This window comes from Balaenoptera physalus (genome assembly GCF_965194825.1).
Source record: "Balaenoptera physalus genome assembly, chromosome: 19".
NCBI lineage: Eukaryota > Metazoa > Chordata > Mammalia > Artiodactyla > Balaenopteridae > Balaenoptera > Balaenoptera physalus.
The window spans coordinates 38,874,351-38,894,248 of NC_138900.1; the positions used below are offsets into that span (position 1 = coordinate 38,874,351).

Sequence of the window (19,898 nt, forward strand, 5' to 3'; positions counted from 1 at the left end):
CAAGGTACAAAAAAGTATATGCTATATGATTCCATTTATTTAAGGTACAAAAATGAATCTGTGGTGTTAGATGTCAGGACAATGGTTAGTTACCCTTGGGAGAGGAGAATAACTGGAAAGAGGCATGAAGAGGCTTCGGGAGTCCTGGTGATGTTCTGTTTCTTGATCTGGGTGTTATGACGTGGGTATATACATTTTGTGAAATTCTTTGAGCTATATATTTGTGATTTGTACAGTTTTCTATGTGAATGTTACACTTCCAAAAGATTCCAAAAACGTAATCATGAGCCCCACAGCAGACTATACAGAATCAGAATCTCTGAGGATGGGACCTGGGGACCCTGCATTTTAAAAATCCCCCTTCCAAGTTTTTCTTAAGAACATTGGATGCTGCAAATCTTTGCTAAAGGAAGAGAATTAGGTAAAAATTTTTCCAGTGCCCCGGAATTCTTCAATTGTACCCTAACAATAAATATTCCTTAGAAAAGAAATTCTTGATATCCTTGAGTCATTTACCTTCTCCTGTTAGGAAACTCCACGTCATCTTTCAGGTGCTGAGAAAGAGAACTAAAAATAGTTAACAGCATACGGAAATGTATAGTTTAATATGTTACACTTAAAAATATGATTTCTTCTAATTTGTCAGACATACTGTGACTTAGGAGTATTTTATTGACGCCCTCTGAAAAATGGCAGGTGCTAGGACCTAGTGGAATTCAGGCAACTACAGTGGAATTCAGGCAACTAGGGTAGGAGGTGCACCCAGGGTGTGGTACAGTGCAAGCAAGTACAGAAAAGCCAGTTCTTCCACATGTAAACTACTTAGACTCCATTTCATCTCTCTCACACCACCTCCAAGATATCAGCAGCCTTTACCCTTGCTTGGTAAACCGAAAGCATGTTTCTTGCAAAGGCTGTATTGGAAGGAGCAGATCAAGGTCAAGGTCTTGGACAAGCTCTTGGAGACCTTCTTGGAGGAGGCGGTCAGAGAAGAGGAGGAGGAGGAAATATTGGAGGGATAGTTGGAGGACTTGTGAATTTTATCAGTGAGGCTGCAGCTGCTCAGTATACCCCGGAACCACCACCCACTGAGCAGCATTTCACCAACGTGGAGGCCAACGAAAGTGAGGAAGTTAGGCGGTTTCGGCAACAATTTGCACAGCTGGCTGGACTAGACATGGAGGTAGGTGCCACTGACCTAATGAATATTCTCAACAAAGTCCTGTCTAAGCACAAGGATCTGAAGTCCGACGGCTTTAGTCTTGACACCTGCCGGAGCATCGTGTCCATCATGGACAATGACGCAACTGGAAAGCTGGGCTTCGAAGAATTTAAGTATTTCTGGAACAACATCAAGAAATGGCAGCGTATTTATAAGCAATATGACAGGGACCATTCTGGGTCTCTGGGAAGTTCTCAGCTGCGGGGGGCTCTGCAGGCAGCAGGCTTCCAGCTAAAGGAACAACTTTACCAAATGATTGTCCGCCGATATGCCGATGAGGATGGAAGTACGGATTTTAACAACTTCATCGGTTGCCTGGTTCGCCTGGATGCCATGTTTCGTGCCTTCAAATCCCTGGATAGAGATGCGGATGGCCTGATTCAGGTGTCTACCCAAGAATGGCTGCAGCTGACCATGTATTCCTAAAGTGGGCACTAAGTCAGGACTACCCCCGGGGACAGGAGTGCTGAAGCTTAGCCATGCTCTTGCACGGTTGCGGTTACCCCATCCAAAGCTGTCATTTCCTGCTGAGTTCTTTCATAACCCGACCTATTTCTGAACTTGTGCTGCCCTTTACTGCTAAATTAAACAGATTTTTCATGAAAAATGTTCTGAGTGGTTTGTCGGCTTTTTGAGACACGGGATTTATATGGACTTTATGTGATGGGAGTGCAGGGCAGGCTCTAATGGAGTAGATTTTAATAGGTCATTTCTTATTTGGTGAATGAATTCCAAAGAGCAGGAAAGCTGTTGTTGTTATTGTTAAGAATGAAATTTTGAAAAAAATCCTGGAATAAATCAAGAAAGCTCTCAGGAGATATATTTTTTTCCTTTAAAAAAGGTGAGGAGGCAGGAAATTCAAAACCTGTTTTTCTCTTAATTCACATCTGGTCTTTCTATTACATTTATTAAAAAAAAAAGTGTTTTAAATCTGCTTAACTGTATAGAAACAGGTTCAGAAATGTGAAATTAAGCAGTTTTATAAAAGGTAGTATTTTTTTTTAATGGTGAAACAACTATCTAAAATCTAGAATTCTTCTTTAGTCCCGTTTCTCTTGCAAAATAAGCATGTAACAGTTTTGTTTTGATATAATTGTAAAGAGGATCAGGGCATTGGGGAATGAAAGAGTGTACTTATAGTTGAAATGTCTCTGGTTGCCTTAATGAATCAAAGTGATCACTCTTACATGTACTTCACACAAAATCAGGCATGCCCTGCTGATGTTAGCCAGCTCTTGTCATGCCTTGCCCTGCCTCAGAGCAAAGAATATTCTTTCATTTGTTTGAAAACTGCAGACAGGAAAAAAAGTAAACAAAGAAAATGTACACAAATCATAACCAGTTATTTGGTATCTAAAGCGAGAGAGAGATGTATAAATATATATAAATGTTGCTGCGTCTTTATTGCAGTGGCTCTCAGCCCTGACTGCAATTTAGAATCACCGGGAGAGCGCTGGAGCTGAGTCCCACTCCACGTGAGTTAAATAAAAATCTTTAGAGGTGGGGCTCAGAGATGAGTATTTTTTAAAGCTCCCCGGGTGATTCTGAAGAGCAACCAAGGTTGACAGCCACAGCTTTAAGGTTAGGCTGTCTCACTGTATTTTTCATATTAGTCTCAGCTGAAAACTGAGGCCCCCCCCACAGGAGTCAGTGTTGCTAGCTTCCAAAAGAAAGAAGATAGGAGTATGGAGAAACTGCCACCCAAAAAGCAGGGGTAGTTGTGCCTTTCTTGTGAATGGCCCTTGGTTTGGCTTTTTCATTTTGATTCAGGTGGTGATAACGGGGCAAACAGAATCCAGGAATTCCCGGCCAGTAGACTCAGCTAGACAGGCTGCATTTTCAAGTGCTCTGTTCATCTGCCTATTTAATTGGTTTCTACCCCTCCTGCTTCTCTGGTTTTTAATGCATTCCCTCTCTCCCAATCTACTTTGGAGGATCATCCTGAGTTTGAAGATAAATCCTTCCTTTTTGACTCATTTAGAGGAAAGCTGTAACTCTTGAAATGATGTAACTGGCCTGTTAACAGCCCTCAGCTGCCTGTTAGAGATCCCCAGTGAAAATAGAAGAGGTTGGCATTTAGCCTCTGTGGACACCATTATCACCATCATATAATATTTATGAAATACCACATGCGTGTAATTCTGAATTGAGCCAAGCCCAGAGATCACGTCCGCTTTCCTCAAGGGACTTGTAATTTAAACTTGGTCTGGGGAGCTGCTTAAAACAGGTGTGGTTATATAAGGATGAGGCTGCTGCCAGCAACCACACACTAATATCAGGATCCCTGTTTTAGAATACGGCCACTAGTCTGTTAGGCATGGCTGCAATAATATAGCCAGGAAAGGGGAAATCTGCCAAGATGCCTTTTAAGGTCTCAGAATATTAAGTTTATAATTTAACCTTTCCACATGATGGTTGGGAAAAAGAAAATGTAGCCCCACTTTTCTCCCCTCACTTCATTTTAAATGTTTTGTGAAAGTTAAGACAATTATCTCACACTAGGGGTGGTATTAAGTATTTGTCTTGCTCTTCTAGTTAAGGGATTACCTACTTTTATGATTCTCCTCCTGCATGCACAGGGCAAAACATCCTGAAGTTACCTAAGTTTCTCTTTTGTTCTTTTCTGAATTTGTGTAAAATTTGACAAATAACCCCAGGCACTAGAGTGGATCCCAGAAAATTTAGTCCAAAGTCTGGATTTTTCCAAGTAAACAAAACTTTGGCATTGTGTAGAACCAATAGCCTAACAAGTGATTGAATTTCTTAATTTCCATCCAATGGGTTTTTTTTTGTTGTTTGTTTTAGTTGGTGTTTTAAAGGCACATCTTCAGTGTAAGAGGGAGTATTTACCTGATAATTTTTTTCAAATGTTGCCTTTTCTACATGGAAGACTACTGATAGCCTAAGATGAAGGGCTTTCATTAATATAACTCCATCTCATTTTCACATTTCTAAAAGCAATACAATCAATGTAGTAAGTCGAAAATAATAATGATTTTGTTTAAATGTGAAATTATACATCTACATTTTTAAATTTCAAAATATCCCATATGATTTTGAAAAACACCTTAGTCTTGATATAATACACTGAATTCTATAACCTGTAATAGCAGGAAAAAGAACTGTGTGTTCTGTACCTAAGAACAGCAAATGTCCAAAAACATTCAAAATTTGTATATCATCTTAAAGATCACTTTTAAAATATTTTTTGAGTAATAGTGCATGTGATTTAAAAGTTGATTTATGTATCAACTTCAATCAAATTTCATCAGTAATACTGTACAACTAACCCATGGTCAGGCCTTAAAAAATATTTGCTGAGGCACCTGCAGGGCACTGATACTTAATGTACCTATTAATCTTGAAGTGCTTTCAGAATTACTTTTTTTTAAATGTCTTATTTTTAATGCTAAGTGGATTAAAACAATTTAATTCCTAGAAAATTGATAATACAATTATGCAGGTGGGTAGAAATATGCTCTTAATAAGAATATTGAGGTAAACAGAATACCTCTTCCCTGACTCTCCTGGATAACTGAGAATTTATTGAATTTGAATAATAATACTCTTCCTGAGGAGTTCCATTGGTTTTTAAAGGAAAGAACCACAGCTTTGAGGAATAATTTTTTACCATGGGACTGATTTGAATTTGAAAAATTAAAGGAGTGTATTTTGCTGTATACTTTTTTATTATCTGTTTTTGAATATATTTTATCAACTTGCCTGCTTTAATTTGAATGATTGGGAGTCAGATTACCTAAATGTTAATTGTCATTATGGCAATAGTGAGTTTTGTGACCTCAAGTAAAACTTGCATCTCAATTTTTCATTAGTAAAAATGAAGAAGTTGAATGGATGATTTCTAAGATTCCTTCCAGTTCTAAATTTTATTATTCTGAAATTGGAACCTTAAAATGTATTATTTTTTTAGTCCTATAATGAAATCTCTCAGAATAATTTCTATGCTGCCTTTTTTCCTTCACATTACTAGGATGAAAACTTACATATAGTTTCTCATGTGATTGATTATCAAGAGTGTGCTTTAATATTCTTTTGTCGGTCAAAGCCACTCATATAAAACTGTTAAAGAAAACCAGGGGTCCAGAATATTACCTTTATTCGTGAATAGCAGTAATACTAAGGGTCTTTTACATTTCTCTTTCTCCATCTGAAAAATAAGCTATAATGCTTGACCTGTATTATACATAGGGTCCAGTAATATAGATTAAAAATTGGATGCCTCACAATAAATCAAAGGCATATTTCCAATCATACTACCTATGACCGTATCTTCAGTGTCCATAGATCATTCTTTTTTTTAATTTATTTAATTGAAATATAGTTGACTTACAATGTTGTGTTAATTTCTGCTGTACAGCAAAGTGATTCAGTTATACATATATATACTTATTTTCATATTCTTTTCCATTATGGTTTATCACAGGATATTGAATATATTCATAGGTCATTCTTATATCTATACTTCAGAACTTTGTTTTTTTTGAATTTTAAAATTTTATTTATTTTTTATACAGCAGGTTCTTATTAGTTATCCATTGTATACATATTAGTGTATATATGTCAATCCTAATCTCCCAATTCATCACACCACCACCACCACCCACCTCCCCTCCATTTTCCCCCCTTGGTGTCCATACATTTGTTCTCTACATCTGTGTCTCTATTTCTGCCCTGCAAACCGGTTCATTATACTTCAGAACTTCTATTCAAGACTTCTATGTTGCTTAGTGGAGAAAACCAATTGCAGAATAAATTTACCTTTATTGAGCATATATTCACAGTTCAATAAGCTGTTCAGCCTCTAAGGCCTAATGAACAACATCCCTCCATAGCACAGGAGAAAATTAAACGTTAGTGGCACAACAAGGAAAATTATGTCCCTTAAAACTCTACCTTCTCTGAAACTTCTGGGGGGATGAAAATATCGTAGCCATCAATTGTGATGGTGGTTACCCTGGTGTCTGCATTTTTTCAAAGAACATCAAACTGTACACTTAAAATGGATGCTTTTTATTGACTGTAATTGATACCTCAATAAAGTCGATTAAAGGAAAGGCAGAAAACAGCTGTCTTAGAGGCTGGTAATCGGACAAAAATGGAAGTCGGATGACCTGAGTTTTAAATCGCAGGAAGAAACCCTGTTACTTTAGGGAAATCTTGAATCCTCTGTTTCTACCTTCTCCGATGAGAAAGTGAAGGTAAATTATTCCTTTTTAGTTCCCACCCTGCAGCAAGATAAAGTAGTATGGTGACAGTGAGTCTTGGTTGCTTTGAGAAGCTGAGGAAAGCTACAAGATTTTTTTTCCCTAGAAAAATGTACATATAAAAAGGGCTGGGACTTCCCTGGTGGTCCAGGGGTTAAGACTCCACGCTTCCACCGCACGGGACACGGGTTCGATCCCTGGTCAGGGAACTAAGATCCCTCATGCCCTGTGGCTCGGCCAAAAACGAAAAAACAAAAAAAAAAGCACACCCTTTCAGGGGATTCACAGCCTTCCCTTTCAAGCTCATCTATGAAACCCCAGTGAAAAACACTGCCTAAGTGTCTTAAGGTGAACCCAAAGTATCAATAGTAGGTAAGGGTAGGTGAGGAAAAGGTAACATCGTTTTTAGCACCTACCTGTGTGTGCTAGGCAATGGGAATACACTGCACAGAGGAAGGCAATCCCTGCCCTAGAGGAACTCTTGATGGTTGAAATGTAGACACTTAGTCACAGTTAAAGATTACGCTCTTATCAGTGCCAAACGTCTGCTAACCTGTCAAGTATCACACTTAGCTTTGTTGTTACTAGTTCACAGTTTATCTGGCAACATGAAGATCTTGCTGCCAAAATGATTCCACACCAGGGATTATAATCATTGTGCTTATTGTTCTCTTCCTTTCTCCCTCCTCCTCCTCCTCTCTTTCCCCCTCCATCTTTCTCTTCCACTCTCCACCTCACTTTTCCTTTCTCCTCTTCCCCTTTCCTTCTTGTTCTCTCTCTTCTATCTCTTCCTTCCATCCTCCCTCCTTCTCTGCCTTGCCTCTCTCTCCCTTTCTTCCTCTCTTCCTTAAGCTCTCTCTCCTTTCTCCCCATTTCATCTTCTCAGTGTTCCCATCTAGGTGAGTAGTTCATGTGTAGGAAAAACTCTGTGTTCGGTCAGCATGGATTAGAATTATCAACCCCTTCTTTTTTTTATAATACCATCAAGAAATACCTGCTGAAGTGTATAGATATAAACATCATACGAATTACGTTTAGTTTCCAAGGCTTAGAAGTGCAGGATCTTCCAAGGCCCGATATCACTAAGGGGCCCTTGAAGTTGCTCAGGTTTGCTTACTTTCTCCTGCTTTATTGCAGAGTAAGCACAGAAAGAAGAAAGAATGTAGCTGTGATTATTGCCTCAATTTGCCCCTTTCCTTTCCCTTCTATCTCCTACATGGAGAGAGTCTCTTAGTGATGACCCACTGGTGTTGGCCATCATGGCAGGCCCACCATCGATGGTGGAATGAAGGCTTCAGTCCCACCTAGGATGAAATCCCCCATCCTGCTTCCCAGAGAGGCTCCCATCAAGGCTGAGCTCAAGAACCCACAATAAGTGCCATAGAGCCACTCTAAATGAGCCTCAGTGATAAAATGTTTATATTGATCGCTCAACAGGAATATATTTTTCTTCCTTCTGAGTTGGGAATGGGTGGGCCACTCACTAGCTGTTCTATCTCAGTGCGAACTTTTTTCCAAATCGGCTCAGTGCGTGATGAGGCTGAGCTTCGTGGCATGTCTGAATTTTGCCTTGTGGGCTGTGATTAATAGTCATTCAACCAGTGGCCCTGCTAACTGATTTCTCCCATCCTTTCACAGAACCATGATGGCAGTATTGACTTCCGAGAGTATGTAATTGGCCTGGCTGTCCTGTGTAACCCTGCCAACACAGAGGAGATCATCCAGGTGGCATTTAAGGTACTGTCAGCCCCACTGAAATCATCTTGGTCTGTCTCGTAAACAAGTGTTGACTCTAAGTGTATTATCTGAAAATCAGTGCATCTATTACGAGTGTTTATAGATCTGCTGTGACATGTACACGAGGGCAATGTGATTAAGACAATCGCTACCGAGAATAAAGAAAAGACAAGCATCCATTTAAGCAAAAAGAAAGTCTTTGGAAGCAGCCTAGTTAACAGCATTAAAATTGAAGAGCAGGTGATTTCATAAATTAGTTTAAAATTTATTTCTTTTCAGCCTCCCCATTTTGGAGCCCCAAAGTGAGGTTTATAAATAAACACCACCTGTCTATAGTCATCCCAATTCACCAGGCAGAAAGTTTTCTGATCCATCCTTATTTTCTCACTCTGTATGTCAGAGATATTTTAGGTGATCTTTTCCCGATGGAGTTTATTTTGTTGTGGTGGTGTCAGGTGAATACCATCATAAATGTCTCAAGTTTCCACTCTCTGTGTTTTCCTGTATATCACAATATATTGTCACAGCAGTATGGGGGGTTGAGGGGCAGATGAATAAAATCCATGTCCCCCATCCCTAGCAGAACTTAATGGAGGTTTGAATTATGAGAACTCAGGTTCCATTTTATCACTTACATATGCAAAAAGGAGAGGGAAGAATACATTCCCAAAGTGTGTTTTGGTTCTTTGGAGATGAAAGGTGCTTTATCTAATTAGTATTTGAATGGGATGTTCCCTTCCATATTCTAATCTTACATGATCTGCTCTCGAGTAAAACAAAAACTTGATCTCACTTACCAAGCTGTGTATGTGGAATCTTATCGTACAGCTCTTTGAGTCTCTGCTTCATCCACCATAACAGCTGAGGACCTTCCCCATGCCTCTTTCCTACTCTTATTTCTTCCTGATTTTCTCTGAGAAGAATATCCCACTGTGTCCTCAACAAGTGTTTTCCCCTCTATCATCTAGAAAGACTTTCTTCCTCCCATAGTCCTTTCTTACGTCTTGGAGGCCACCTGGGATAGCCTCACGAATTTCCATGTGTTCTATCCTTGACAGAGGAGTCCCCAGGTTGACTTTTTATTTCAGATTGGTTTCAACTGAGTTAACTGCTAGGTCTATAAAGAACCTGAGAGGTTGATGCTTAGCAGATGGTCTCAAGGCAAGGGCCAGAACTCTTTCCAAGCTGAAAACATTTACAGACTTATTCATCATAAAACCTAAAATTATACGCATAGCTAACTTATTCCCACCCAGACATTTCTGTTTCTGTTCTGGGATTGTCTGTGTGATTATAAGGTCAGCTGGTCAAGTGGTCACTTTGGGTTTACCAATGAAAGACCTGATAGAAAATTTGGCCCTTAATCATAGTAATTACTGTCTTTAAAGAAGTCCTGAGATTTTTCTCTAGCCTAGACCTTGGTTTTGAGGGGGGACAGGGAGAGGAAAGAAGGACCTAAAACTATAATTAGCTCTTTTTTCAGTAAAGCAAGTGTCATGTTTTACTTTGGTTATTTTTTTAACCTTCTCAGGCGTGTATGATGTTTTGGGTTTTTTGTTTTGTTTAAGTCTCTATTTGCCTATTTTATTTTATTTATTTATTTTATTTATTTATTTTTTGGCTGTGTTGGGTCTTCGTTGCTGTGTGCTGGTTTTCTCTAGTTGCGTCAAGCAGGGGCTACTCTTCGTTACGGTGCACGGGCTTCTCACTGCGGTGGCTTCTCTTGTTGCGGAGCACGGCTCTAGGCATGTGGGCTTCAGTAGTTGTGGCTCGCAGGCTCAGTAGTTGTGGCTCGCGGGCTCTAGAGCACAGGCTCAGTAGTTGTGGCTCACGGGCTTAGTTGCTCCACGGCATGTGGGATCTTCCTGGACCAGGGATCGAACCAGTGACCCCTGCATTGGCAGGCGGATTCTTAACCACTGTGCCACCAGGGAAGTCCCTGTGTGATGTTTTTGAAAATTATTTTGGCATGCTTCTATTTTTCATTTAGTAGTATCATTTTGTATATATACAGAATGCATTCACACCCTTTTATTTGGGTAACACTTCACAGTTAACTTCCCATCTTTGATCATATTTCATCATCACGGTGACCTTTAGAGGCAGACTATTAGTCAGCATTCTTCAGTTGTAAGCAGTAGGCATAGACTCTGGCGGAGGACTCAGTTGTGAGGACAGCAAGCAGGCCCCAGGGAAGACTCCAAAGCAGGCAGCTCCAGAGGTCCCAGCTGCGGGAGCTGCTCTACATCTCCCTTGGGCACTGCCGTTAGAGTGAGCAAAGTCCAACGCCGTTCATCATTCAAATTCCAGGCAGAGTCCAAATGGTCTTGGACCATGTGCTTGCTAGGAAAGACAGGATGTTTTGATGCAGAGTGCCACAGCATTCCATGCACTGGGGAGATATCGCTCCCCCATTCTCCAAGGAAAGTGGGGTGTTAAACGTTCTACCAGAGCCCAGAGCATGAGATTTACCTTAGATCTGGGAACTCTGTAGTAGGGAGGCTATTGGGAGCGATGAGGAATTGAGAGAAATGGAGGGGTTTTTGTGGGGTAGTTGTGACAAAGGACAAATGGAGAGGAAGTAAAAGTCCCCAGGATGGACGTGTGAAGGAAACTTATACAGAAGGAAGAGCCATCAAAGCACCAGATTTAGATGATTGGATAAGTTGGTGAGAATTCTTTAGGAATGGAAGACTTTTTCAGAAAAATTAGAGTTTGTGAGAAGGTGGGGGGAGGTTGTGACTGAATCCTGGCAGTTAATGTCTGAAGTCCAAGGCCCATAAAGAGCCCCGGGGCTACTGTTGTGAAAACAAATGCTAGCTAATTCACTTTGCACTTTCCAGCTATCTTATCGTCCATTTAGGGGCTGAGTAGTAGAAAATGAACTAAGAGTCCTGTGCCTTCTTATCTGGGGGCAGCAAATCACAAGTTCGAATTATATTTTTCTCCTCCCACCCTAGTGGACAATTAAAACACTATTCAGTATTTGCTTATTGTTCTTTTCATGATTATCACACCTTATCCGATGCCTGTTTTTGATCGTGTATTTGGTCAGAAGTGGATACCTTAACAGCAGGAACTGTAGATCTCTGCCTGCATTTGGGCGACAGCTTGACCATTTACAAGCTGTGTGACCTTGGGAAAGTTACCTGGCTTCCTTGTTCCTCAGCTTTCTCATCTGTGAGATAGGGCTAATAACAACACCTCCCTTACATAAGACTATTATTAGGGTTAAATGAGTGTGTAAAGTGATTTAAACATGTTGATTCAGTGCCTGCAAAGAGTCCGTGTTGATATCATGAAAAAATGTTAATACACTGGTGAGGATTATGAATATGGCATATTAATTATCTATCAGTTACCCCTGCTTTGCTGCTTGACTTTCAGTCTATCCCACCCTTTTCCCTCTGCCTATAAACATATTCAGTCTCTCCCTTCCTGAAGGCAGCCTCCTTTGGTACGTGGCTATTACCCCATTTATCTCCTGTGCTTTACTCCATAATTTCTTAAAAGAAGAACCATGCCTGTTGCCTCCATGCCTCACCTCTCTAGTCATTGCTTGATTCCCGTTACCATCCGTCGCCAGTATCTCCTAATTGCCAAATCCAGCAAACCTTATTGCTTCTTGCTTGGCCTTCCTATGCCATTTTACTCTGTTGGCCATTACCACAGTCAGAGTTTCTTCCTCTTTCCTGAAAACCTTCCCTAGCTTCCAAGATGCATGCTCTTTCTTTCTGCTTCTCCATCTCTCTGGCTGCTGCTTCTGAGTTCTTTTGGCCAGTTCCTCTTCCCTGCACACACCTCAACTCTTGCTGTTCCCAGGGCTCTGCCTTACTTTGTGTATTTTCCACAGAGAAGCTCAAACACACTCACTTCAATCCTTACCTGAATTCATATCTCAAGCGTCATCACTCTCCTGAGCTGATGTGCTGAATCTTACTTCCTCCTGGCACTTCTGACTCAAATTTAAGCTCTCCAGGTCTAACCCTTGATCTCATTGGGAACCTGTTTTCCCACTCTTGGTAACATAACCCACTTTCACCCACTTGCCCAAGCTAGAATCCCTCAGCCATCTTTAGCTCCTTCTTTTCCATCACTACAGACCTCTAATTGATATGTAAGTCCTGTCTTTGCTTCCTTATAAATTCTGTCTCTTCCTGCCCTTCCTGCTTCTCCACCCCAGACTCTTAATTGTTTTTCCTGCCTCTTGTCTTTTCAACTTTCTGCCCTCTTTCCACACTCCACACTTTGTCTCAGAGAGCTCCCTCAGTTCACAGGCAATCACCCCACAGCCCTTCCCATCATAATCCTGCAGGGATAGATGAGGCCTTATATGTCCATCATGATCTGATCCTTGCTTGTCTTTCTCTCTCCTGACTTGAGCCCAGGCAATTGCCTGCCAGTCCTTGTATGTTCTGGGAATATCTCTTCATGTTTTAAGACCCAACTCAAATGTCATAAAGCCTTCCCTGACCTCTCCGGGTAGGATTCATCTTGTTCTACACAGGACTCCCATGTGCTTTTGTACTTACTATGGTTATAGCGCCTATTTTTTCCATGTGCTTTTGTACTTACTATGGTTATAGCGCCTATTTTTTCCATGTGCTTTTGTACTTACTATGGTTGTAGCCCCTATTTTTTTTAAAGATTTATTTATTATTTTATTTATTTATTTTATTTATTTTTGGCTGCGGCACACAAGATCTTTTGTTGCAGCGCACGGGCTTCTCTCTACTTGTGGCGCACAGGCTCCAGGGTGCATGGGCTCTGTAGTTTGTGGCATGGGGTCTCTCTAGTTGAGGAGCGAGAGCTCAGTAGTTGTGGCGCATGGGCCTAGTTGCCCTGTGGCATGTGGGATCCCAGTTCCCTGACCAGGGATCAAACCCGCAACCCCTGAATTGTAAGGCAGATTCTTTACCACTGGACCACCAGGGAAGTCCCTGTAGCCCCTATTTTAATCCTGTCTCTTTCTACCACTAAACTATAAGTATTGTGAAGGCATCAGATACCGTACTTATGGACATATATCCCTAGCCCTCGGCACAATGAATGTCTGAATTACTAAAGAGTTTATTTTTTAAGATTATTCCATACCACCATTGCTCTGGAGGAGCTCATTCTTAGACTTTATTTTCTTTTTCCTTCAGCTCTTTGATGTTGATGAGGATGGCTTCATAACAGAGGAAGAGTTCGCCACCATTCTGCAGGCTTCCCTTGGAGTGCCTGACCTTGATGTTTCTGGTCTCTTCAAGGAAATAGCCCAGGGGGATTCTGTTTCGTATGGTGAGTAGGCAGTTTGGCTCCTGATTCGGTGTACTGTACAGTGTACAGCGTACATCCAGACTATGACTGACCCTCATACAAGAGTGTTGTTTCCCCCCACTAATATGTTAACAATAGAATTAATAGTAACAATGATGATGATAGTAATAATAGTAGTAGTGGTGTAATGGTAGAAGCTAATTATTGAGGACTTACCATATGCTAAGCACGCTTCACACATTTTATATATATTAATTCATTTATTCTTTATAGCAAGCCTATTCGATCAGTACTCTTCATTATCCTTATGTTACTGAGATGCAAAGAATTTAAGTGACTTACCTAAGATCATCTCCTAGAGAATGTCAGAGTTGTAGCCACGGTAGAGGGATATGGACTGAGGGACCCACAGTAATAACAGTAGCTAAACCATCTATTAATGTTTCCTGTTAGTGGCTTAGATGAGCTTTCACGTTCATTATCTCACATCATGTTGATGGCACCCCTGTGAGGTAGGGACTATCGTGGAGGAGGACCTTGTGGCCAATGGCAGGTCCGTCCACCGGTGACCAGCCTTTCTCCTGATGGCTCGAGTCCACACATGAAGACAAGTCCCCTAAGGGCTGAAGGGATGGTTCACCAGTTTCACAGTGTCCTTGGGAAACACACCTCAGTGGAGAGGCCCCTGCCTTAGCTTTGATGTGATCGTAGATGTCAGCGTGGCTTATCTTCCCCAGTCTTCTCTCGTGGGCCAGAGGGGGATTCCTCTTGAATGCCTTTTTCCTTCTGGTGTTCAAAGAGTTTCAACCTGATAACTTTCATGGGATGGGGGAATTAGTTCACAGACTTCTCTTACTCTTCTGTTTTTAATTACTGTCATTTTGGCTGTCCTTCTTCTATTTTAGGTAATTAAGTGCCTAGGGCACTTACTCTATTAAGTTCATTAAAAAAAAAAGAAAGGATAAAATGGGAAGTATATACTGATATAAAACTTAAGAGTCATAAACCCCATGCGTACTAATTCTCTGACCATTTTCATTGCATAGTTAATACTCTGTATTACTCCAAACTACAAATTTTGAAAAACTATTTGGAATAACTATTTCAATGGAAGCTAATACTAAGAATTATTTGTAGGTAGTCATATTTTTACCTGTCAGTTTTAATATGTTTTTAGGGAAATCTACTCTGTTTTTTGGAGTTCAACCTTTTTCTTTTTAGAATACACAGAATATCTCCCTTTCCCCAATATTATGCAAGCCCACTTTTTTTTGCAGGAATGTTTGAGGTATTTAAGTATGATTTTATGAAAGAATAGGTATAGAAATGTATCATGTATGTTTACATTTACATTATTTAAATGTTATTGTTTAAATTGTTTTCATTCTTGGTTTTCCTTTAGCCAAATTAATGCCCAAATTCCACTTATTGCCAGCTCTCAGCACTTCTAGAAATGAGTTACTCTTTAATGCCACTAGCATCCCCAAAGAGGACAGAGAGCCTTGATCTTTTGACCAGAGCACAAGTCTTAAAATTAAAGCTCGTGGTTTCAGTAGATCAACACTCCTGCCCACGTATCTTAGAAGTCACTTACGTCCTCTGTGTCTCCGTCATTGAAATAGACTCATGCAGATAAATCTTTATTTTGGATGTTAAGAAAGAACAATTAATAGCTTGCCTAATTTGGAAATATAAAGTGCACTGTTAATGCAAAATAATGTTGTAATTGCAAAGAATGATCTGGGCTCTGTCTGGTGACTTCCTCATCACTAAGACCTGTTTTTATCTTAAAGAGTTGCTAGATAGTCTAATGTGCCATGAAGTAGACAATTGGTTATCGGAGGTTTTTTTTTTTTTTTTTTTTTAGTGAATGGATAGAAATAGGATATTGGGTTAAAAGCCTTTTATTATAGAGTCAAATAGCAAGCTGATTCAGAGACCAGGCTCGCTTTGCTATATAAGCTCAATAAAGTTTTCTCCATCCAAACAGAAGAGGAGAGAGAAATGTCAAACTTGAGGGTAACATCATATTTCAGAAACTCCAGGTTACCGGAGGCTTGGGGTTCAAATTCTTATGGTTAATTTTGTAAGCCTGCTATACTCTACCTCACTTCCTAAATCTCAAACATCTGAGATAAAAGGAGGCCTACTACTCAGGGGTCTTGTGATATGATTAGTGAATATTGTACACTCTACTCACCCTTACTGGTCATAAGTCAGGGCTAAGCTTTTCAAGATGGTTTATTTCTTTACCAGAGTTAAAGGTTAAAATAGTTTTAAAAGCCAGTAATAGAGAGTCCTGGGTAATAAATTTTGTTAACATTTTTTATTACAAAAAAATAATAAAATTACATAAAACAATAAAACATAATCATAGAGCACAACAAAGTTTTACAAATGAACACTTGTGTAACTACCACTCAGGTCAAGGAATAGAGCTTTTCAATAACTCTAGAAGCCTCCATGTGCCTATTCCCAAATAGAACCCCTTCCTCGGTCTTAAAGGAGGGAACTGCTGACCTGACTTAAAAAGGAATCTCTGCCTGCTTTGTTTTAGCATTTCACCACAAAAGTACACATCTTTAAATATAGTTTAGTTTTGCCTAAGTTTTTGAACTTTACATAATGGTCTCATACAACATGTGTTCTTTTGCATCTGGCTTTTTTCATTCAACATTATGGTTTTAAGATTCATCCACATTGTTGCAACACAACTATTCATTCATCTTCATTGCTGTGTAGCACTTTGTTCCACGAATATGACATGATTTACTTAGCCATTCCAACTGTTGACAAACATTTGAATTGTTTCCATTTTTTACCTATTATGAATAATGTTGCTGTGAACATTCTCATACATGTCTCCCAGAACACAATATGCACAAATTCTCTCGCTTATATACCCTAGAATAAAGTATGCATATCTTCAACTTGACTAGATAATGGAAAAAACTATCTCCCAAAGTGGTTGTATAATTTATAGGGGTTGAGTAATAGACTTTTGCAATCATTGTATTATTAAGATCATATGTTAATCTGCATCATGCCAAAAGAAGATTCACCTCAATTTATTGGATTTTGTTTTTTCTCCTCTTTTAGAGGAATTTAAAAGTTTTGCCCTAAAGCATCCAGAATATGCTAAGATATTTACAACCTACTTAGACCTCCAGACGTGCCATGTGTTTTCATTACCAAAAGAAGTCCAAGCAACTCCCTCAGTCGTAAGTAATAAAGTCAGCCCTGAAAGTCATGAAGAGAGTACCTCAGACAAAAAGGACGACTGAAAGCAAACATTCCTAATAAGGAAAATGCGGTGGCTTTTACTTGAAATTTCAAAGGCGTTTATTGATAGTATTTTATTTGTGATTGAGTAATGATGTTTAAAATGAAAGCTTTTTTATAAAAAAAAGATAGATTTTCTTACTGAAATGCTTCTATTCACATGTGTTTATCAGGTAATATTCATTTTCTTTTACATTATATTTTACTATACTGATAGGCTTATTGGCGATAAAGATGTTTTTATGGATTTTCCAGGTTAATTTGCATATCCAAATGAATGAAATGGTCTCCCTTTTTTACTGATGAGCATTAATCAATGCTGCAAAAAGTTTTAAAAGTATAAATAATTTTTCATCTACTTTCCTCTAAAGAAATAAGGTTAGCTTTAATCCCTTCCCATTCTAGAAATAAGAATGAAGAGTCTGAGGAACGTTGCAGAATTTTATACCTTTAACTTCACAGATTCATTTTTTCCATTTGCATTTCAGTTTCTTGGATCACTGAACATGGGGGGATTGGAAGGGAGAGCTCCGCTAATTAGATGAGACTTCTTAAAAACTCATATTCTCTTGACCATGCATCCCTTTTGTAGATTTCCTTAACCACCTGCTAAGGAGATCATAACCTTTTGCATGATCTACAGATTTAGAACTTTGTTTTAAAGACAACAGCTATGGCCAAAGGCTATGTGGGAATTGCCTTATTGAAGGTAACATTAATTGCCTAATGAGAAAAATTGTTTGCCACAGAGTTTAGTTTAATTTGAGTTGGGTAGTTTAGAATGTAGCCCTTGCCCAGTAAATGAATCAGATTTACTTTATTTATATATTATTAGAATTAATATATTTTATCATCTAAGTGGGAGTTTTATTGTGTCCTCTCAAATTTTAGAGCTTGCCTGAAATATCTACAGGGAAAATACGAAAGGTTCCAAAGTATCACCAAAAGCTAAGGAATCCAAAAACCTACTTTATTAATGCAAGACCACAATTTAACCCCAAGGCAGGAATTTAACAGTGATATTTTTTTCCTTTAGGTTAAGCAATAATTTCCCTCAAGTGCCATTTTATCATATGTCACGCATGCTTACTAAAAAGTTTCATCCTTAAGTATGAAGGATGAAACAGTATGATTGTTTGCTTTTTACATATCTTAAGCTATTTAGACAAAGCATTGAATAAGCTGAAAACAATTTCTTAAGTAATTAGGAAAGTACATCTTTATAATATTGGTTGTCATATGCAATTGAATGTATGTATTACTCAGGTACCATGATTTTTATCATAGAAAACCCACATATTAATCCCATTAATCATGAAAAAGTAGCATTTTAAATTACAAGCTTTCTGTGAGGCTCTTGAAAGTGATCCCATTGTTTTCCTGTTTTAAAGTAATATTTTATGTTCTTTAATTCCACTTATGCCAATGTAATATTCCTATTTTATTATGTTACTGAACAAACTTGCTACATAAAATTCTTGGCAATTAAAAATTCTGGTTTTGCCATTTTGTCTCAAATGTAATATACCTTTTTAATATCGTGGTTTGAACGTAAATTTGCATATTTATGAATGTGATTAATCATTTTTGTTTGCATTTAAGCCTTATGAAATGTCAGACATAATTTTACTCTAATGAAAGACTCAAATTTTAGCCAAAGCAGCAATAGTTATTATTCCTAAAGAAGTTGACTTTTGACTGGTAGGGTGTATGTAATAACACAAGTCATGACCGTCAGTACTACTACCAACTAGGCTTCTACTTTTATGCCATCTAAACAAAGATTTCCTTCAAAGAGTTTTTTCTCCTCTTAGAATTTAAAGTATGAAATTAAATTTAACTAAGTCAGTTAAATGCACTGTGGTTTTATGTAATAGTTTGAAAAAATGAGGTTACTCTTTGAAATGAGAAATACTAGATCCTAAGACCTATACACCATAAAAATTTCCATCAGAACAGTTCTATTGAAGGATAACGACATACTGAATGCTTATAGAACAAGTTGCTTGCATTATGCATATTTAATTCTCCTTTGCCAATGCTTTTAGAGTGTTGGAAGGCTGAGTGTGATCGCTAGTAGTGCTACCTCTAATGGATATTTAAAAGAGCCCCTTTTAGAAGACACATGGTCTGCTGTCTGCATGAGGCACAGCAGTACAGATATCTGATTCCCAGACTCAGGAGCTCTCCCTTTCAGACTGTTACAGATGCAAGGTGGTTAGTTGATGGCAGTTAATTGATACACCATTGACTGTATTGGAACAAGTGGGCTCTCGACCACAAAGGTCCTTGTGGAATCTTATAAAGGAATCACTAAAGAGGATTAAAAGACACTAGTAAGAAACCATTCCCTAGGAAAGCATACATATTTATAATTCTTTTTTTCTTTTCTGTTCACTTGAATGGACTTTTCCATTTTTGGTAAATTGTTATACCAGAGTATTCCATCGATGCCATGCTGTGAGTTGATAGAGGCAAAGGCCCTCACAAAGTTCTTGACATATATCCAACATACATATCATGTATACATATCATAAACAATGTAGATGGTATTTATATACTGCTTTTTCACTTGCAATATAACATTTTCCAGTATCATTAAAATTACCTGGAAATGTAAATTTTTAAAAGTATACCTAATATTCCTTCAGATAGCTATAACATAATATATGTGATCATTCTTCAAATATTGAAACTGTGAGTTTGATTTTCATTTTGGGACTATTAAAAATAACCAACTCCATACTCCATAATAGTTTATAATTATGAATAGTTTGCTAAGGGGCTTATTTATACTTACTGAATTCCAAAATGAAAAATTTTTTGGCTAAAGATTTTATAATTATTAACTTTATTTTAAACTAATTTTATTACAGGAAAAAATTGAAATTATTATTTTTGATTCCATAGTTTTAACCTCATGTAGTAGTTAACAGGTTCATGTCTTTTAAAGGTAAGTAGACTTCATCTTTTTGAAGGTATATTCCCCTTTGTAAAAGTAACAGACTTACTAATTATTACAATAAGTAATAATAATAATACTACCAATCTGGCATCCTTACTATGTATCAGGCATTGTGCTAAGTGATTTACAGACATCAACACATTTAAACACTCAATGAAGCATAGGTATTGTTGTCCCTAGTTTTACTAAACAAAATTTAGAACTC

At 38.5% G+C, this 19,898-nt stretch overlaps 2 protein-coding genes across 4 annotated transcripts in view; both read left to right on the forward strand.

Annotated features, from left to right (window-relative positions):
* The window catches only part of LPCAT2 (lysophosphatidylcholine acyltransferase 2), a 63,940-nt gene extending 45,706 nt beyond the window's left edge, over window positions 1-18,234 (forward strand). For all 3 annotated transcript variants that reach the window (XM_082436957.1, XM_082436958.1, XM_082436959.1), the window contains 3 exons: window positions 8,086-8,184; window positions 13,332-13,467; window positions 16,546-18,234. In XM_082436957.1, coding sequence (XP_082293083.1) covers window positions 8,086-8,184; window positions 13,332-13,467; window positions 16,546-16,730 — 420 coding nt within the window. In that variant the 3' untranslated portion in view covers window positions 16,731-18,234. The remainder of the gene's footprint in view (window positions 1-8,085; window positions 8,185-13,331; window positions 13,468-16,545) is intronic.
* CAPNS2 (calpain small subunit 2) lies at window positions 746-1,829 on the forward strand. Its single transcript, XM_082436960.1, has one exon. The coding sequence runs from the start codon at window positions 899-901 to the stop codon at window positions 1,646-1,648; it is 750 nt and encodes a 249-aa protein (XP_082293086.1). The 5' UTR covers window positions 746-898; the 3' UTR covers window positions 1,649-1,829.
* Window positions 18,235-19,898: the final 1,664 nt, after the last annotated feature.